Source organism: Eubalaena glacialis, chromosome 18 (genome assembly GCF_028564815.1).
Source record: "Eubalaena glacialis isolate mEubGla1 chromosome 18, mEubGla1.1.hap2.+ XY, whole genome shotgun sequence".
NCBI classification, from domain to species: domain Eukaryota; kingdom Metazoa; phylum Chordata; class Mammalia; order Artiodactyla; family Balaenidae; genus Eubalaena; species Eubalaena glacialis.
This window is the reverse complement of record NC_083733.1, coordinates 54,729,641-54,751,745: the sequence shown is the minus strand read 5'-3', so window position 1 is coordinate 54,751,745 and position 22,105 is coordinate 54,729,641. Positions and strand designations below refer to the sequence as shown.

Genomic DNA, 22,105 nt, shown 5'->3' with positions numbered 1-22,105 from the left:
CAAATGTCACATCTCCAAGAGGGCTTCCCTGATTACACTTCTCCCCCGACACTCCACGGCTCCTTAACCTGACTCTATACCCCCTTAGAACAACAGTGATTATTTTTAAGTCAGTCACCTGACTGATTTTGTGAGTTAGTGCACCACCCTTTGATTCTGTCATTGTGTGTGTGTTTCTGTGAGAGTAACTATGCAAAACTCTGTGTGTTGGAGTGAGCATGGTGCATTTCTGTGACCATGTGTGTTATTGTGTTATTGTGTGTGACATTTGTGATGTTAACTGTGAGAATGTGCTATGATAGAAAGTGACTGACTGGTGGAGAGTGGAGTAGGACTGTGGTATGATAGTGTGTATGGCAGACCGTGAGGATTATACTAATGGATGTAGGTTTGTGTGAAGAATTCTGCCCTGTGGTATCCGATTAGAAAACACCTACTGTGTGCCAGATGCTATTTGAGGTGCTGGGATAGACACAGAGAAAATAAGCTTTAAAAAATGGTGAATAGGGCTTCCCTGGTGGTGCAGTGGTTGAGAGTCTACCTGCCGATGCAGGGGACACGGGTTCGAGCCCTGGTCTGGGAGGATCCCACATGCCGCGGAGCAACTAGGCCCGTGAGCCACAACTACTGAGCCTGTGCGTCTGGAGCCTGTGCTCCGCAACAGGAGAGGCCACGATAGTGAGAGGCCCGCGCACCGCGATGAAGAGTGGCCCCCGCTTGCCGCAACCGGAGAAAGCCCTCACACAGAAACGAAGACCCAACACAGCCAAAAATAAATAAATAAATAAATAAATCATTAAAAAAAAAAATGGTGAATAAAATATTAGTGAGTGGAAGGGGAAATTCAAGAGACCTATTATATGTGTATTTGGATAACAAATAGATATCTGGATCTACACAAAGGAGTGAAGAGCACCAGAGATGGTAACTACAGGGTTAACACATAATACTATTTTCTTACTATATAATTATTGCCAAAATACAAATTACTGTTTAAGCAAGAATGAAAACAATGTAGTTAAGGGTATCTATATTATTAATATATATGTTAACAAATATAGAAGCAAATTGTATGACAACAATAGCACAAATGCCAGGAGAAGAGAAGTGCGTGGAAATAAACTAATGTAAAGGTTCCAATATTCTATGGGAAGTAATATAATATCACTTGAATGGACACTGTGTTAAGTGAAAGATGTACACGCTAAGCCCTAAAGCAACCACTTAACTAACAAAACAGAGTTATTGCTAATTATCCAACAAGGGAGATAAAATGGAGTCATAAAAATTACTCAGTTAACCAAAAGAAGTCAGAAAGAGGAGAAGGGAACAAATTACAGGTGGGAAACAAATTGAAAGATAGAAGGTTTATATCAATAATCAGATTAAATATAAATGATCTGAACATCCCAATTAAGAGGGACTGAGTATCAGATCGGATAAAAAAGCACAACTCAACTATATGCTGCCTATGAGAAATTCACTTTAAATATAACTATACCAATAGGTTAAAAGTACAAGGATGGAAAAAGATATACCATGCTAATGCTGTGTAAAGAAAGCTGGAATGACCTTGGATTTGGCAGTGGGTTCTTAGATATGGCACCTAGAGCACAAGCAGCCGAAGAAAAAATAGATAAATTGGACTTCATCAAAATTAAAAACTTTCGCGCATCAAATGACATCATCAAGAAGGTGAAAAGACATCCCACAGAATGGTGAAAATACTTGTAAATCATATATCCGATAAGGGTTTAATACCCAGAATATATAAAGAACTCCTAAAGCTCAACAACAAAAGGACAACCCAATTCAAAAAGTGAGCAAAGACTTGAATATATATTTCTGCAAAGAAGATATATAAATGGCCAATAAACACATAAAAAGACTAAACATCATTAGTAATTAGGGAAATGCAAATAAAGCTATGAGATACCACTTTATACCTACTAGGATGGGTATTTTCAAAATAACTGAAAATAACACGCGTTAGTGAGGATGTGCAGAACTTGTAACCCTTGTACAATTATGGTGAAAATATAAAATGGTATAGTTTGGCAATTCCTCAGAAAGTTTAGCATAGAATTACCATGTGACCCAGCAATTATGTGCCTAGGTATATATCCAAAGGAACTGAAAGCAGGGACTTGAACAGATACTTGTATTCCAATGTTTATTGAAGTATTATTCAAAATAGCCAAAAGGTAGAAAAAACATGAATGGATAAACAAAGTGTACTATACACATACAATGGAATATTATTCAGCCATAAAAAGGAATAAAGTTCTGACACATACAACATGGATGAAGCTTGAAAAATTTATGCAAAGTGAAATAACTCATATGCAAAAGGACAAATATTGTATAATTCTGCTTATATGAAATATTTGGATTAGGCAAATTCATAGAGAAAGAAAACAGATGAGAGGTTACTGCGGGGAGGGAGGAATTGGGAATTATTGCTTAGTGGTTACAAAGTTTCTGTTTGGGTTGACGAAAAGTTTTGGAAATAGATAGTGGCGATGATTGCACAACATTTTGAATGTACTTAATGGCACTGAATTGTACACTTAAAAATTGTTAAAATGGCAAATTTTGTGTTATGTATTTTACAATAATACAAAAATGTAATAATATAGTATACCAAAAATCATTGAATTAAATACACTTTAAATGGGTGAATTATATGGTATGTAAATTACATCTCAAGAAAACTGTTAAAAAAAAGAAAGCTGGAGTGGATATAAATATCTACAAAGTAGGTTTCAGAGCAAAAAATATTAGAGATAAAGAAGATCATTTCATAATAATAAAGTGGTCAGTTCATCAATAGAAAATAACAATTGTAAATGTTCATGCACCTAATAATAGCATCAAAATACATGAAACAAAAACTGATAAAACTGGAAGGAGAAAGAGATAAATCCACTATTACAAGTCAGAGATTCCAGTAATACTCTCAGTAATCGCTAGAACAAGTAGACAGAAAATCAGTTAAAACATAGAAGATTTGAAAAACACTGTCATTTGAACTAATTGATATTTGCAGAGCACTACAACCAACAACAGCAAAAAATACTAATTTTTTTCAAGGCACATGGAACATTTCCAAAAATAAAACATATTCTGGGCCACAAAAGAAGCCTCTTTCCACAATGGAATTAAATTAGAAATCAGTAACTGAAAGGTATCTGGATAATTATTGAATATTGTATTTGGAAACGTACACATGTCTAAATAACACATGGATTAAAAAAGAAAAAGGAAGTTAGAAAGTATGTTGAACTGAAAGAAAATGAAAACATATTACATAGCAATTATGAGATGCCACTGAAACTGTGTTCAAGGGGAAATTTCTAGAAACTAGATGTCTATATTAACAAAAAACAAAGGTCTCAAATCAATGACTTCATCTTCCACTTTAAGAAACCAGAAAAAGAAGAGCAAATTAAACACAATGTAAGCAAAACAAAGGAAATAATAAATAGAGCAGAAATCAATGAAATAGAAAACAGAAAAATAAAGAAAAATCAGTGGAACCAAAAGTTAGTTATTTGAGATTAATAAAAATGATAAAACTGTAGCAAGACTGGTCAGGAAAGAAATGGAGATATATCAGGAATGAGAGAAGTGACATCACTACAGATTCTACAAACGTTAAAAGGATGACAAAGTACAGCATAGAAACTTTAATCCAATATATTAAACAACTTAGGTGAAATAGAAAGATTTCTTGACAGACACAAACTATCAAACCTTACTAAAGAATAAATAATTAACCTGAATAGCCCTATATTTATAAAATAAATTGAATTTGGAATTAAAAACCTTCCTACAGGGACTTCCCTGGTGGTCCAGTGGTAAAGAAGCTGCCTTACAATGCAGGGGATGCGGGTTCGATCCCTGGTCAGGGAACTAAGATCCCACATGCTGCAGGGCAACTAAGCCCGTGTGCCACAACTACCGAGCTCGCGCGCATCAGCTGGAGCCCACAGGCTGCAAACTACAGAACCCACGCACCCTGGAACCTGCACGCCACAACTAAAGAGAAAACCCCCACGCCACAACTAGAGAGAAGCCCGTGCATCACAACGAAGAGCCCGCGTGCTGCAACTGAGACCCACCCCGGCCATAAATAAATAAAATAAACAAATAAATAATAAATAACTCTTAAAAAATAAACCAAAAAAACCCTTCCTACAAAAAAAGCCAAGTCCAGATGGCTTCACTGGTAAATTCTATGAAACATTTCTATTTAATTTTAATTTTTATTAAACATTTAAAATTCTCTTAAGCATTTAAAGAATAAATAATAACAATTTTATACAAACTCTTCCAGAATACTGAATAGAAGGAAATTCTTCCCAATTCATTCTATGAGTTAACTAGACAAAATTACCCCACCTGCCCTGCCCCCACAAAACCTACAGATTAATATCCCTCATGAATCTATTTGCAAAAAGTTCTTAATAAAAGTTTAGCAAATTGAATCCAACAATATAAAAAAGTGATAATGCAACAATGGCCAAGTGGTGTTTATCCTAAGAATATAATATTGGTTTAAGATTTGAAGTCCAGTGTAATTCAACATATTAACACACTAAAAGAGAAAGAAAATACGTATTGCCATCTCAGATGCAGAAAGAGCATTTGACAAAATTCAACATCCATTCTTGATAAATACACTTATCAGAAAAAGAAAAAATCTTCAACTCAGTGAAGGCCATCTACGAAAAATCTCCAGCTACCATTTCACTTAATAGTACAAAACTGAATACTTGGGGCTTCCCTGGTGGCGCAGTGGTTGAGAGTCTGCCTGCCAATGCAGGGAACACGAGTTCGAGCCCTGGTCTGGGAAGATCCCACATGCTGCAGAGCAGCTGGGCCCGTGAGCCACAATTACTGAGCCTGCGCGTCTGGAGCCTGTGCTCCGCAATAAGAGAGGCCGCGATAGTGAGAGGCCCGCGCATCGCGATGAGGAGTCGCCCCCGCTTGCCGCAACTAGAGAAAGCCTGCACAGAAACGAAGACCCAACACAGCCATAAATAAATAAATAAATAAATAAAATTAAGAAAAAACAAGAACAAAAAAACAAAAAAACCAATACTTTCCCTCTAAGTAAGATCTTGGCAAAGATATTCAGTCTCCACTTCTGTTCAATCTTGTATAGAAGGTTTTAGCCAGAGAAACCAGGAAAGAAAAAGAAATAAACAGCATACAGATTTGATAGTGTGATGAAGAGCCTAATTTCATTTTTTGATGTTTGCCTGCTCATAGCTTTTTAAAAAATTATTTATTTATTTATTTATGGCTGTGTTGGGTCTTCGTTTCTGTGCGAGGGCTTTCTCGAGTTGCGGCAAGCGGGGGCCACTCTTCATCGCGGTGCGCGGGCCTCTCACTATCGCGGCCTGTCCTGCCGCGGAGCACAGGCTCCAGACGCGCAGGCTCAGCAATTGTGACTCACGGGCCCAGTTGCTCCGCGGCATGTGGGATCCTCCCAGACCAGGGCTCGAACCCATGTACCCTGCATTGGCAGGCAGACTCCCAACCACTGCGGCACCAGGGAAGCCCTGCCTGCTCATACCTTTAAAAAAGAAAACCAAACCAAGAAGTTTATTTAAACAACAAGTGCTTGTCTTGAAGGGAAAACTATCTAGGATTTCTTTCTTTTTTTAAAATTAATTTTTAATTGGAGTATAGTTGAGTTACGATGTTGTATTAGTTTCTGCTGTACAGCAAAGTGAATCAGTTATACATATATCCACTCTTTTTTAGACTCTTTCCCCATATAGGTCATTACAGAGTATTGAGTAGAGTTCCTTATGCTATACAGTAGCTCCTCATTAGTTATCTATTTTATATATAGTAGTGTGTACATGCCAATCCCAATCCCCCAATTTATCCTACCTCCCCCTTCCCCCTTGGTGATCATAAGTTTGTTTTCTACATCTGTGACTCTATTTCTGTTTTGGAAATAAGTTTATTTGTACTATTTTAGGATTTAGTTCTTTTAGAGTAATTTATCCCTACTTAAAGAGACTACCTTACTTGTGACATCTACATAGAAAAAAGTCATAAAATTGTCCTTGGTTTAACAATGATAAATGAAAAACATTAAAATTCTCCAGCTGAACAAGGTATGCAAGGATTTTTTATATTCCTTTTTTTGTTAAACAGCGAGAGCAAAATAACTTACTGGCATATAAAGATAAGAGGTGACCAAGCATACCACTAATGGAAAGGCGACATTTTCACAGAACTAGTATTTTCCCCCGTCCCATTTTCATTTGATGTCAATCAAATACCATTGGCCATAATTTATCTTTTAAGAAAGCAATATGCTTCTGCATACACCAGTTACTTTATGTACAATAAAGGAATGGGGAAGAGGAAAATGAAAGACTAGAGAAAACTGTACTGTAGTAGTTAGGATGTGGTGGAACCAAATTGCATTTTTCTAATCGAGAATGTCCTTTTGGTCTGTAGAACAGAGTTCTGGAGTAAAGTAGCAGGTTCCTTTTTTAGTACACACCTCCTGTCTGTTGCTGGAACACATCAATTGTATCTTCATCCTCCATTTCCAACTGTGTAGGTGAGTCTGTTTCATTGATTGGCTGCCCGTCAAATCGGAATCTGATCTGCCTCATTGACAAACCGTGTCATTCACAATAGACTTTCATTAGTTTACTAAGTGGTGTATGCCTCTTAGTCTTAAAGTGCACCACAGAACCATCCTGCCCTGCCACCTTCAAATTAATATGATCATTGTTCTCAGTCCTTCCTTGGTCTTTTTGTCAGCCATGGTGATCTCCGGAGTCTCCTCAGCTGATGTTTCGCCAGATCCACACCAAATACGCACACAAGCAGCACCAGGAGCAGCAGAAGAAGCTGCTTACAGCTTTGAGCTTCACTCCTTATTTCTCTTGTGCCCCCAACCTGGGCAAGCTCAGGAGCTCTCTTTTTTGACACTAGCGGGAGATTTAAACCACACAAGCCTCTGCCATAAACGCTCCACGCCAATTTCCTTTCCTTGCTTTTGCAAACAATTTGCAGACTTTCTTGGGACACCTGCCTTGCTTTTCCTAGAAAGCTTCATTGTGTGAGTAATAAAACTTTTCATACCCTCTTGGTGTGTGTGTGGCGTCATCAGTCTCAACATCCCAACCATATTTTGGGTGGGTGGGTGGGTCCATACTATATCTGCCGATTGCAATAGGAATAGATATCACTGTCTTTTTTCACAGATGACACGATCATCTATGTAGAAAATCCAGTGGAACCTCCAAACTCTAGTAGAAATACTAAGTGACTTAAGCAAGGTATCAGGCTACAAGATACAAAAATCAATTGTATTTCTTATATACCAGCAATGAACAACTGGAAATTGAATTTTTAAAAATACCATTTACAATGCATCAAAAACGCTGTAATACCTAGGGGTAAATCTGACAAAATATTTCATTATCTGTACATTAAAAAATATAAAATATTGCTTAGAGGAATTAAAGAAGATATATATTGTGCTCATATTGTGTCTTATGGTTATGAGAGTCACCATTTTAAAGATGTCAATTCTCCCCAATTGATCTATATATTCAATACAATCTCAGTGAAAATTCCAGATAGATTAAAAAAATAAATAAATGGACAAATTCCTTCTAAAACTCTCCTTGGTGTTTGAAATGAAAATTTGTTTTCATACACACGAAAAAATTGTATATGAATGTATATAGCAGCTTTAGTTATAACAGCCAAAAGTTGGAAACAACCCATATGTCCTTCAATGAATGAATGGCTAAACAAACTGTGGCATATCCACATGGACTTCTACTCAGCAATAAAAAGGAATGAATTACTTACACATGTAAAAACACGTATGAATCTCCAGGAAATTATGCTGAGTGAAAAAGTCAATAGTCCAATTACATACTTTATAATTCCATTTACATAACATTCTTGAAGGGGTAAAATTATAGAAATGGAGAACAGATTAGGGTTGCCAGGTCTTAAGGAGGGGGTTAAGAGAAGGAGGGAAGTGGGTATGGCTGTAAAAGGACAACATGAAGTATTCTTGTGATGATGGAAATATCTTGAAAGTATCAATGTCAAGGTTGTGATACAGTGTATAGTATTGCAAGATGTTACCACTGGGGGAAACTGGATAATGGGTATATGGGATTTCCCTGAATTATTTCTTACAACTGCATGAGAATCAAGAATTACTTCAAAATAAAAAGTTAAAATTTTTTAAAAAGCTAGGCCGAAAAGAAAACAAATTCTAAGGTAGTAGACCAAAACCCAACTACATTAAATGTAAATTCACTAAATATGTCAGAGTAAGATTGTCATTATTTATTTTTAAAATAATATTGTTTAATGAGACATAGTTTAAAAATAAAACAGAACGGTTAAAAGCAAAAGGGTAGAAAAAGATAATGCACTAGCTAAAAGAAGGATGGTGAAGCTACAGTAATATCAAAACTGACTAAGACAAAAAGCGATATTATAAAGGGTAGATTCCATAATTTCCTATTGGATCAATCCAACAGGAAGCTATTACAACTCTAAATATGTATCATCCAACAAGAGAGCTTTAAAATATATAAAGCAAAGCTTAACAGAAATAAAAGGAGAAATAGACAAATCTACAAGTATAAAAAATGAAATCAGGAAGCTGAATGGACATAGAACCAACTCTGTTCTCTTCTCATCTTTTAACAAAATAATTAGCAAAAAATAATTCTTACAGTTGACAGAAAAAATATACTGTTGGTAAAGACACATGAGACAAATAAGCAAAACTTATTTAGAGGACATGTTCTCTCTGTGCAGTGTTTGGGAGCCTCTTTTCCCTTCCCAGAAAGAAATTCACACTTTTTGGAAACAGTGCCCATTATCATCTAGTGAAAGGAAGGCTGTGAAAGGAAGACTATCTTATTCTGCTTCCTAGAGATAACATAGTTCTTTAGGCTTTGTGTAGCTTCACTGTAAGCTTATGAGCCAGAAGCCTCTCTGATACCTTCAAGGACTACAAGTTCCTGATATTTAGCATGCTGTAGTCTACTGTATTCTGTTCTTTTTGCCAACATACTATTGCACAAAAGCATACAGTAGTGTTTTCTTGGATATTTTCTCCATTTTGGTCTCTACTGCAAAATTATTGCAGTGAGTCTTCAACTTTCATTGTCAATTATTTTTAAATTCTTAAATCAGAGCGGAACTCATATGAAATGTTGAAAAAAGAAATCAGGTCTTTAGGGCAAGAGTGACATATAGTCCGGGTTGCTGGATTCTTAGGTTTTTGCACCTGGTTACTTGTCTACTTTTCAACTTACACTTTTCACTCCTGATGTCGAGGCTACTTTGAATTATTGACATGACCTTTCATTTGATGGCTCAGTGTCTTTGCCTTCTTCAACAACATCTTTCTAGATTACCTGTATCACTTCTGTCCATATAACACACACGGAATGTGGAGTAACACAGTGTAAATTAAAAAAAAAAAAAAAAAAGCGTGGGTGTTTCCAGTAATACACAATCACGAATCTCTATAGTTTTTTTCCATTTAATATTTTGGTGACTCGTGTATTGACTTAACCATGTAAATTTCAATATTGTAACAGGTGCCCGTCAGAAAAGCAGAAACACAAAGAACTGACACAGCACATTGTCTCTGAAAAACTGCAGAGTCAGAATCAAGAGGTCACTAGAACAGACGAGGCGACCATGGTCACACGAATGGTCGCAAACTCGCACGACCCTAAAGTCAGTGGACCTCAGAGTCTCACGAGCCCGTAGACTCCCTACCACAAATTCCACCGCTGAAATCTCCCACACCCAATCACGCAACGGTACTCCTCCCTTTTCTGACTGCCTCCAGGAGCTTGAGGCTCAGGCTGGCCCATCTCGTCTCTTCACGGTGCCCAGACCTTGCCCCGCTTTCACCCCACTGAAGTCCAGTCCCAGGTGGAGCCGGGACCAGACGGAACGAAACCGACTCAGCGGTGCTTCCTTCACGGACCAGGTACGTAACGCCTAGAACCCGAAGATCCAGACAACTGTGAGGAGGCGACTTTTCGCAGAAAATAGATTTGGGCCGAGAAGGCCTCTGGGAAATGTAGTCCGGGGCAGGAAAACTGCGGACCTTTTCAGATTCTTCTCAGCACCGAGTGGCACTCCCAGGCTCCGAGGGCCGGACTCACTGGAGGCAGCTGCCGCAAAACTCTCAGCTGAGGCCCCTCGACAGATCTGAGAGCCCCTCAACGCAGCGGTTGGTTATTCCCGCTACTCGTCAACTGGAGGGCCAGTCCCGCCCCAGCGAGCCGCGAGGGGCTCTGGGAAGAGTTATCCTGCGTCTAACGGACCGAGGCTTGTGCTGCCTTCGGCCACAGCCGGTACTGACCTTAATGGATTACCTAACTCGGGCTGCACCGGCTGTGCCACTTGGGCGGCGCTGAGGTGCGGAATTGGGGCCTGTGTCTGCGGGCTCGGTGGTGAGTCCTCGGGAAGCCGCGAGCTCAGAGTCCGGGACTCTTTGTGCTGGGTGGAGTAGGGGCCTGCGGACCACCCGGTGCCTGTGTTGTTGGAGGAGGACGCCGGGCAGGGCTTTGCCCGTGCGGGTGGTTCCCTGAGGCCGTGGGAGTGACGTGTGAAGGACTGTGAGCGTGTGGCTTGATAGGACTTTATTTGCCAGACATTTGTCTGTGACTGATGTGGCCGTGGAGTCGTGTGTGCAGGCGGAGTTTGTGGATGTGCTTTTCCTTTTCTGTTTCACTATGAACGTGGCTGCAAACCACGATAAAAGGCAGAGTTCGGTTGTGTGTGTAGATTTGTGAGACTGTTTGTACCAGTGCTTCATTTCTTTGGAGATGGTAATCGTAAATATGTTTTTCTATGAGATAGCAATAGCCCCAACACGTTGTTTCAGTATTTATTTAAAATTTTATGTCTGTGTATTGGCCACGTTTTTTTGTGTGCTTAGTAACAATGCGCCTTGCCCCTCACTCCCTGCCCCAAATCACAAAATAAAGAAAAGCTCCAAGAAAGCAAAAATCATTCATACTTCTACCAGACACTATCAAAATTTATTTCCCATCTTTTCAGCCCTCCCTCTGTGAATACATACATATGCATTCGTATATTATAAAATTGGAATCATGCTATACATACAGTTCTGTAATCTACCTATGCCATTTAACAATGTGCAGTTAATATTTTTCCATTTAAACAATTACACATCTATGTCATCATTTAAAAGTTTCTTTATGGTATACATTTTAATGCATTTACTCCTGTTGATGGGTAATTTGGTTCTTTTCAACTTCTTGCCATTATAAAGAATGGGTTTATCAGCAACTATTTGGCATGTTATGATGCACTTTCCTAATTTTTTTTTGGTGGGGGACAGGCTCTTAGAAGTGGAACTGATAGGTTGAGATATATGTGCTTATTAAAGACTCCCTAATTCTATCCAGTTATTCTCTTGTAAGGTTCCAATAATCTACAGTATTATTGGCATAGTATAAGATTGCCTATATTCATACACCCTTGATAACAATGGTTATCGTTAGTATTAGTAATCTTTGTTAACCTCATAGATGTAAAATAATTTCTTTAATTTGCAGTTATTTGATTACTACTGAAGTCAACCATTTAAAAATCTTTTTTTGTGTGAATTATGTGTTTTCCAAGGTGTTTTTCTAAAGCAGTGTTCTATTTTCAAATTTCTTTTCCAGGTTCTTCAGGTACTGAGGATTCATTCATTCATCCACTCACCATTTATTGAATGCTGCGTGTGACAGGAATAATTATAGATGCTTGGGATATAGCATTGAACAAAGGAGACAAACTCTCTGCTATCATGGTACTTACATTGTTGTGGGCCAGATAATAAATGAGGTAAGTAAGTTAAATATAACATACATTAAATAGTGAAACATTCTAAGAGAAGAAGTAAAGCAGGAGGATATATAGAATCAGGGATGAGACTTAGAGTTTTAGATGGGGTAGTTAAGAATGCATCCTGAAAATGTAATAATAAAGATATGAAGGAAATAAAGGTGCTAGTTATGCACATAATTAAGGGAAGAGAGAACAACAGTTAGAAAAGCCCTGAGGTGGGAATATGCCTGTTACAAAGAGGCTGGTGTGGCTGAAATAGAGCAAATGAGAGGGAGAGTAGTGAGAGATGAGAGAAGAAAGGTAATTGGAGGGAAGGAGGGCAGATCAGATTGGGCCTTATGGGCCATGTTAAGGATCTTGGCTTTTTACTGTGAATGAGATGGGAAGCTATTGGAGAGTTTTGAACATGCAAGTGATATTATCTCCTTATGATTTAAGAGGATTGCCTTGGTTACTCTGATGAGAAAATTATGAGAAGAAGAATAGGGGAAGAGGGCAGGGACAAGGGCAGAAGCAGAGAGACCAATTATGAAACTATTGCATTAATCTAGGGAAAAGATGTTGGTGACCTGGACCAGAGTAGTAAAAATGGTGAGAAGTAGTCGTGTACTGGATATAATTTAAAGGTAAAGCTGACATAATTTGCTGATAGAACTGATGTGGAGTGTAGGTGTGACAAGATGACACAATATTTTTTAATCTGAGCAACTTGAAGAATGGAGTTATCATTAACTGAGAAGGGAAAGAAGGTAGGAAGAACCTGGGGCATAGAGAGACAGTGAGATTTCAGTTGGGAATATTGTATCTGAAGTATGAGATGCCCATTGGACATTCAGGTGGAAATATTAAGTTGGCAGTGGGATATACAAGTCTGAAGTTCAAAAGAAAGATCTGAGACCTAGGTTGGAGACATACGTTTGGGGATTATCAGCATGTAGTTGATATTTAAAGAGATCACTTAGAGGGTAGGGTAGGTGGAAAATGATAGAGGTAAAGGACTTATCTCTGGGTCACTTCAACATAAGAAAGTCTGGAAAATGAGGAGAAACCAGCAAAAAAGACTGAAAGGGACTAGCTAGAATCGTTGGGAGAAAACCCCAGTTATGGTGCTTATTGCTACTGACAGTCATTGTTTCTAGGCTTTTTGTTTTGGTGGGCAGAACTAGGAAATATATTCTTGTAGTTTTTTTTAGTAGCTTGATTCACATACCATACATTTTACCCTTTAAAGTGTACAACGGAATGTTTTTGAAAAAAATCCACAGGGTTGTGCACCCATCACCATCGTATAATTTTAGATCATTTTTGTCCTCCCTGAAAGAATTATCGTACCCATTAGCAGTCAATCTCATATTCTCCTCCTTCCTCCCAGTCTAATGAACCACTAATCTGATTTATGCCTCGATGAATTTGTCTATTCAGACATTTCATATAAATGAAATTGTACAATATGTGGTCTTTTGTGACTGGCTTCTTTCACGTGATATGTTTTCAATGTTTATTAATGTTGTAGCTGGAAATATACTCTTAACAGAGTAGACCCCATGAGTTCGTACTGCTATTTGCAATCAAAAAAATTTAGAATTATAGAGTTTCTACTTTGGTTTCATTTTTGTGTCTTTTATTTATTAATCCATCCATCTGTAGATGTGTATATGTATATATAAATAAGATAGTTCAGAGCAATATTATTAGTACTTAAAATATTCCTACTGCAAATAATTTAATGTTTCTTTATAGATCTATTTGCTTTGGGGTTGTCTCTCTAGGGACGTATAACCCAATTATTGTGCTTTAAAGTAACTAGAACTAATTTCTCTGTGTGTGGTTAAGCCACAAATGTAACATATGAGTAGGTTCATTTGTTTCATTCTGCTTTTGATTTTTAGGTATAGCTTATGGGTTTTTTTGGTTGTTGTTATTTTAATTTAATTTAATTTAATTAATTATTTTAGCTTTTGTTTTAACATTTGTTTTAATTTTGTTTTATAATCATGTAAGACATTTACATGGTTGGAAAGTCAAATATACAAAACAAAATATTTTAAAGTATATACAAAACAAACACACAAAACAAAGAGAAGTCTTGTATTGTTTGCAAACAGGGAGCATGATGCCTCCAGCTTTGTTATTCCTTCTCAAGATTGCTTTGGCAATTTGGGGTCATTTGTGGGTCCATACAAATTTTAGGATTGTTTGTTCTATTTCTGTGAAAAATTCCATTGGAATTTTGATAGAAATTGCATTGAATCTATACATTGCTTTGGGTAGTATGAACATTTTAGCAATATCAATTCTTCCAATCCATGAACATGGAATTTCTTTCCATTTATTTGTGTCTTTTTCAATTTCTTTCATCAATGTCCTATAGTTTTCATTGTGTAGTCTTTCACCTGCTTGGTTGAGCTTATTCCTAGGTATTTTATTCTTTTTGATGCAATTGTGAATGGAATTGTTTTCTTAATTTTTCTTTCTGATGGTTCATTATTAGTGCATAGAAATGCAGCAATTTCTGTATATTAATTTTGTATCCTGCAACATTATTGAATTCATTTATAAGTTCTAACAGTTATTTGGCAGTCTTTAGGGTTTTCTATGTATAATATCATGTCATCTGCAAATAATGAAAGTTTCACTTCTTCCTTTCCATTTGGATGCCTTTGATTTCTTTTTCTTGCCTAATTGCTCTGGCTAGGACTTCCAGTACTATGTTGAACAAAAATAGCGAGAATGGGCATCCTGTCTTGTTCCTGGTCTTAGAGGAAAAGCTCTTAGCTTCACACCATTAACTATGGTGTTAGCTCTGAGCTTGTCATATATATCATTTATTATGTGAGGTACGTTTCCTCTATACCCACTTTGTTGAGAGTTTTTGTCAAAAATGGATGTTGAATCTTGTCAAATACTTTTCCTTCATCTATTGAGATGATCATATGGATTTTTATCATTCATTTTGCTAATGTGGTGTATCACATTTGTTGATTTGTGGTTATTGAACCATCCTTGCATCCCTAGAATATATCCCACTTTACTGAGGTGTTTGATTCTTTTTTTTTTAAATTTTTAAAAATAAATTCGTTTTATTTTTGGCTGCGTTGGGTCTTCGTGGTTGCACATGGGCTTTCTCTAGTTGTGGCGAGTGGAAGCTACTCTTCATTGTGGTGCACAGGCTTCTCATTGCAGTGGCTTCTCCTGTTGCGGAGTGCGGGCTCTAGGCGCGCGGGCTTCAGTAGTTGTGGCTTGTGGGCTCTAGAGCGCAGGCTCAGTAGTTGTGGTGCATGGGCTTAGTTGCTCCGCGGCATGTGGGATCTTCCTGGACCAGGGATTGAACCCATGTCCCCTGCACTGGCAGGCGGATTCTTAACCACTGTGCCACCAGGGAAGCCCCGAGGTGTTTGATTCTTAATGTATGTTGAGTTCATGTTTGCTAATATTTTGTTGAGGATTTTTCATCTGTGTTCATCAGGAATATTGGCCTGTGATTGTCTTTTCTTGTGGTATACTTGTCTGGTTTTGGTATCAGGGTAATGCTGGACTTGTGAAATGAGTTTGGAAGTGTTTTCTCCTCTTCTAATTTTTGGGAGATTTTTAGAAGGATTGGTATTAATTTTTCTTTGCATGTTTGGTAGAATTCACCAGTACAGCCATCTGGTTCTGGATTTTTGTTTGCTGGGAGGTTTTAAATTACTGATTCAACCTCCTTATTAGTAATCGGTCTGTTCAGATTTTTTGTTTCTTCATAATTCAGTCTTGGATGGTTGTATGTTTCTAGGAATTTATGCATTTCTTCTAGGTTGTCCAATTTTTTGGTGTATAATTGTTTGTAATAGTCACTTATCTTTTGTATTGTATTTCTGTGGTATCAGTTGTAACATCTCCTCTTTTGTTTCTGATTTTGTTTGAGTCCTCTCTCTTTTTACTTGGTGAGTCTAGCTAAAGGTTTGTCCATTTTGTTTATCTTGTCACAGAATCAGTTCTTGCTTTCATTGATCTTTTCTCTTGTCTTTTTAGTCTCTATTTCATTTTTTTCTGCCCTAATTCTTGTTATTTCCTTCCTTTAACTAAGTTTGGGCTTCTTTTATTCTTCTTTTCTAGTTCCTCGAGGTTTAAAGTTAGATTGTTTATTTGACATTTTTCTTGGTTTTTGAAATAGGCATTTGTTCTAATAACTTCCTTCTTAGAACTGTTTTTGTTGCATTCCTTAAGTTCTGGTGTATTGTACTTCCATTTTCATTTGTCTCAAGACATTTTTGATTTTGCTTTTGATTTCTTTGTTCCCATTGGTTATTCAGTAGCATGTTGTTTAGTCTCTACATATTTCTGAATTTTCCAGTTTTCTTCTGGTAATTGACTTCGTTTCATACCATGTGGTTGGGAAAGATGCTGGATATTATTTCAGTCTTCTTAAATTTGTTAAGACTTGTTTTGTGGCCTGTCATATCCTAGAGAATGTCCCATGTGCACCTGAGAAGAAGGTGTATTCAGGTGCTTTTGGATGGAATTTCTGTATATATCTATTAAGTCTATCTGGTCTAATGTGTTGTTTAAGGCCAATGTTTCCTTATTGATTTTCTGTCAGAACGATTTATCCATTGTCTTATTGTATTGCTGCCTATTTCTCCCTTTAGATCTGTTAATATTTGCTTCATATATTTAGGTGCTCTTATGTTGTGTGCATATATATTTACAAATGTTTATCCTCTTGTTGGATTGACCCCTTTATCATTATGTAATGCTCTTCTTTGTCTCTTATGGCAGTCTTTGTTTTAAAGTGTGTTTTGTCTGATATAAGTATAGCTATCCCAACTTTCTTTTGGTTTCCATTTGCATGGAATATCATCATGGAAAAAGATGGACCCTTCAGTCTGTGTGTGTTCTTACAACTGAAGGGAATCTCTTATAGGTAGCATATTGATGGGTCTTGTTTTTTTTATCCATTCATCCATTCTGTGTCTTTTGATCAGAGAATTTAATCCATTTACATTTAAAGTAATTATTGATAGGTATGTATTTATTGCCATTTTGTTAATTGGTTTTTGGCTGTTTTGTAGTTCCTCTGTTCCTTTCTTCTCCTTTTGCTCTCTTTCTTTGTGGTTTGATGGCTTTCTTTATTGGTATGCTTAGATTCATTTCTCACTATCTTTTGTTATCTACTGCAAATTTTTGGTTAATGGTTACCACGAGACTGACATAAACCCACTTATATTTATAATGGTCTAATTTAAGTTGATAATAATCAAAGTTTGAATGCATTCTAAAGCTCTACATTTCTACCCCTGCCCCCCCCATCATTTTAAAAAATATCAAATGCTTCACAAATTTGCATGTCATCCTTGTGCAGAGGCCATGCTATTCATCTCTATATCATTCCAATTTTTGTATATATGCTGCTAAAGTGAGCACTGGGAAGTTTCTGTTGACCTGTCTTCAAGTTCACTGATTTTTTCCTCAGTCATGTTGAGTCTATTGATGAGTTCATTGAAGGCATTCTTTTTTTTTCTTTTTAGAGTTCCATCAGCACTAAGCAATTTTAATTAAAAAAAAATGATCTCAGACTAATTTCAAACTCACAGAAAATTTGCAAGTACAGTACAAAAAAACTCTCTTATTGCCTTCACCCAGATTCACCAACTTGTAATATCTCTCTCTGTCTTTCACACACACACACACACACACACACACACACAAAATGAGTCTTTTTCTCAACCATTTGACTACAAGCTTCAGACCTGATCCTTCATCCCCTAAATACTCCAGTGTGTATTTCCCTAAACAAGGACCTCCCAATAAGTCAGGAAATCAACATTGATACAACATTGCCATTTAGAGAACCTGTTCAAATTTTAATTTTGCCAGTTGTCCCAAAAATGTCTTTTTCTTCATACTTTAAAAAATATATATATTTATTTATTTTTATTTGGTTGTGCCGGGTCTTGTTGTGGCTGGTGGGCTCTTTAGTTGCAGCTGGCAGGCTCCTTAGTTGTGGCTCGCCACCTCCTTAGTTGTGGCACGTGGGCTCCTTAGTTGTGGCATGCGAACTCTTAGTTGCGGCATGCATGTGGGATCTAGTTCCCTGACCAGGGATTGAACCTGGGCCCCCTGCATTGGGAGCATGGGGTCTTAACCACTGCACCACCAGGGAAGTCCCCCCAAAATGTCTTTTTTAGTTTTCAGGTACAGGATTCCTTCATACATTGCATTTGGTTGTCATGTCTCTTTGGCCTCCTCCAACCTGGAACAGTTCCTCAGTCATTCTGTCTATCATGTCCTTGAGAGTTTAAAAGAATACAGGCCTTATATTCTGTAGGCTGGCACTCAACTTGATTCCGTTGGATGTTTCTTCATGCCTAGACTCAGGCATGTATTCCTGACAAACTTTGATTTTCTCATTATGTCATTCTGTCCCATCACTGGTGATGTTAACCTTGATCATCTAGTCATGTTGATGTCTTCACTGTAAAGTTCTATTTTTCTTTTTAACTGTTGGAAAATGTTCCAGTATGGTGCTAAAATCCTGTTCCTCATCGAAACTTTACCCATTCTTAGCCTCCATTGACAGCTTCAGTCTGAACCACTATCCAGTTGGTAAGTGGTTTTATGTTTATATTATTCCTTTTACATTTATTGGTTGGCATTATAGTGCAAAGGAAGAGCTTTTCTTTCTCCCTACTGATTTATATCCCGTTGAGCTCATGGATTCTTATTTTATTCAGTACGTTATAATTTATTACTGTAAATATTTATTTTCATGCTCAAATTGCCCCTAATTTGGCCAGTGGGAGCCTCTTTGAGCCTGTTGCTTTATCTTTTTAACATGGCCTATCAGTTTTTGAGCACTTCCTTAATTTCTGGCACAAGATGTTCTAGGTTCATCTTGTAGTTTCCCCACTCCAGCCCTAAAATCAGATATTTCTTCAGACAGTCTTGGTTCCTCTCCTTTTTTCCCATATAAATATTTTTTGGAAAATTCTGGACTTTTATTTATTTATTGTTGTTGAAGTATAGTTGATTTACCATATTATGTTAGTTTCAAGTGTACAGCAGAGTGATTTGGTTATCAGCAGAGTGATTTGGTTATACATATATATATTCTTTTTTTGATACTTTACATTATAGTTTATTACAAGATATTGAATATAGTCCCCTGTGCTATGCAGTAAATCCTTGTTGTTTATTTTATATGCATGTGTTAATCCCATACTCTCAATTTATTCCTCCCTTGCTTCCTCTCCCCTTTAGTAACCATAAGTTTGTTTTCTATGTCTGTGAGTCTGTTTTCTGTTTTGTATATAGATTCATGTGTACTGTTTTTTAGATTCCACATATAAGTGATATATAATATTTGTCTTTGTCTGACTTCACTTAGTATGATAATCTCCAGGTCCATCCATGTTTTTGCAAATGGCAAATTTGCAAATTATTTCATTCTTTTTTTATGACTGAATAATATTCCATTGTATATATATATATTATATATATATTATATATATGTCCACCACATCTTCTTTATCCATTCATCTGCTGATGGACATTTAGGTTGCTTCCATGTCTTGGGTATTGTAAATAGTGTGCCACTGTGAACAATGGGGTGCATATATCTTTTTGAATTAGAGTTTTTGTCTTTTCAGGATATATGCCCAAAAGTGGGATTGCTGGATAATATGGTAACTCTACTTTTAGTTTTTTTTTTTAACATGGTTGAGTTCTTTTTTTTAACATCTTTATTGGAGTATAATTGCTTTACAATGATGTGTTAGTTTCTGCTTTGTAACAAAGTGAATCAGCTATACATATACATATATCCCCATATCTCCTCCCTCTTGCGTCTCCCTCCCACCCTCCCTATCCCACCCCTCTAGGTGGTCACAAAGCACCGAGCTGATCTCCCTGTGCTATGTGGCTGCTTCCCACTAGCTAGCTGTTTTACATTTGGTAGTGTATATATGTCCATGCCACTCTCTCACTTCATCCCAGCTTACCCTTCCCCCTCCCCACATCCTCAAGTCCATTCTCTATGTCTGCATCTTTATTCCTGTACTGCACCTAGGTTATCCAGAACCTTTTTTTTTTTTTTTAGATTCCATATATATGTGTTAGCATACAGTATTTGTTTTTTTCTTTCTGACTTACTTCACTCTGTATGACAGACTCTAGGCCCATCCACCTCACTACAAATAACTCAATTTCCTTTCTTTTTATGGCTGAGTAATAGTCCATTGTGTATATGTGCCACATCTTCTCTATCCATTCATCTGTCGATGGACACTTAGGTTGCTTCCATGTCCTGGCGATTGTAAATAGTGCTGCAGTGAACATTGTGGTATATGTCTCTTTTTGAATTATGGTTTTTCAGGGTATATGCCCAGTAGTGGGATTGCTGGGTCGTATGGTAGTTCTATTTTTAGTTTTTTAAGGAACCTCCATACTCTTCTCCATAGTGGCTGTATCAATTTACATTCCCACCAACAGTGCAAGAGGGTTCCCTTTTCTCCACACCCTCTCCAGCATTTATTGTTTGTAGAATTTTTGATGATGGCCATTCTGACTGATGTGAGGTGATACCTCATTGTAGTTTTGATTTGCATTTCTCTAATAATTAGTGATGTTGAGCATCTTTTCATGTGATTTTTGGCCATCTGTATGTCTTCTCTGGAGAAATGTCTATTTAGATCTTCTGCCCATTTTTTGATTAGGTTGTTTGTTTTTTTGACAAAGAGCTGCATGAGATGTTTGTATGTTTTGGAGATTAACCCCTTGTCAGTTGCTTCATTTGCAAATATGTTCTCCCAGTCTGTGGGCTTTTTATTTTGTTGGTAGTTTCCTTTGCTATGCAAAAGCTTATAAGTTTGATTAGGTCCCACTTGTTTATTTTTGCTTTTATTTCTATTGCCTTGGGAGACTGACGTAAGAAAACATTGCTGTGATTTATGTCAGAGAATGTTTTGCATATGTTCTCTTCTAGGAGTTTTATGTGTCATGTCACATTTAAGTCTTTAAGCCATTTTGAGTTTATTTTTGTACATGGTGTGAGGGAGTGTTCTAGCTTCATTGATTTACATGTGGCTGTCCGCCTTTCCCAGCACCACTTGCTGAAGAGACTGTCTTGTCTTCATTGTATATTCTTGCCTCCTTTGTCAAAGATTAATTGACTGTAGGTGTGTGGGTTTATTTCTGGGCTCTTTATTCTGTTCCATTGATTTATATGTCTGTTTTTGTGCCAGTACCATGCTGTTTTGATTACTGTAGCTTTGTAATATTGTCTGAAGTCTGGGAGGGTTATGCCTCCTGCTTTGTTCTTTTTCCTCAGGATTGCTTTGGCAATTCTGGGTCTTTTGTGGTTCCATGTAAATTTTAGGATTATTTGTTCTAGTTCTGTGAAAAATGTCATGGGTAATTTGATAGGGATCACATTAACTCTGTAGATTGCTATGGGTACTATGGCCATTTAAACCATGTTAATTCTTCCAATCCAAGAACATGGGATATCTTTCCATTTCCTTGAATCGTCTTCAGTTTCCTTTATCAATGTTTTATAGTTCTCAGCATATAAATCTTTTACCTCCTTGGTTAGGTTTATTCCTAGGTGGTTTTTTTTTGGGTATGATTTTAAATGGGATTTTTTTTTTTAACTTTCTGTTTCTGATATTTCTTTGTTAGTGTAAAGAAATGCAACACATTTTTGTATATTAATCTTGTATCCTGCTACCTTGCTGAATTCATTTATAAGTTCTAATAGTTTTTTGTGTGGAGTCTTTAGGGTTTTCTATATAGAGTATCATGTCATCTACATATAATGACAATTCTACCTCTTCCTGAATGCCTTCATTTCTGTTAGTGTATCTTTTTAAATTAATTTTTATTGGAGTATAGTTGCTTTACAATGTTGTGTTAGTTTCTGCTGTACAGCAGAGTGAATCAGCTATATGTATACATGTAATCCCTCTTTTTTGGATTTCCTTCCCATTTAGGTCGCCTCTGTTAATATATTTCTGATTGCTAGCATTCCTTTTGATTCTTTCTTATAGTGTCTATTTCTATATAGTGTCTATAGAAATAGTGTCTGTTTCTCTCCTTACATTATCTATTTTCCTAATTTGTTCATTAGAGCCCTGAACATGTTAGTCATAGTTATTTTAAATGCACTGCACAAACTTTTACTGTACCCTTTGAAATGTAAATTATTGTGCTAGGCCATAAAGAAGCC

General features: G+C 37.0%; 1 protein-coding gene, 1 non-coding gene and 1 pseudogene across 3 annotated transcripts in view; 1 reads left to right on the top strand and 2 right to left on the bottom strand.

The window, feature by feature from the left end:
• The window catches only part of LOC133078876 (zinc finger protein 420), a 178,773-nt gene that overhangs the window by 102,924 nt on the left and 53,744 nt on the right, over window positions 1-22,105 (top strand). Inside the window, exons 1-2 of one of the 2 annotated variants that reach the window (XM_061174042.1) lie at window positions 10,121-10,394; window positions 11,736-11,898. The exons of the other annotated variant lie outside the window; for it this stretch is intronic. Of the exons in view, the coding sequence (XP_061030025.1) occupies window positions 11,894-11,898 (5 nt within the window). The 5' untranslated portion in view covers window positions 10,121-10,394; window positions 11,736-11,893. Of the gene's footprint in view, window positions 1-10,120; window positions 10,395-11,735; window positions 11,899-22,105 lie in introns of those variants that run through there. 2 annotated transcript variants of the gene reach the window in all.
• Window positions 6,492-6,802, bottom strand: LOC133078982 (small ubiquitin-related modifier 2-like; annotated as a pseudogene).
• LOC133079246 (U6 spliceosomal RNA) lies at window positions 17,198-17,304 on the bottom strand. Its single transcript, XR_009698125.1, has one exon. It is a non-coding gene; the product is annotated as a U6 spliceosomal RNA (small nuclear RNA).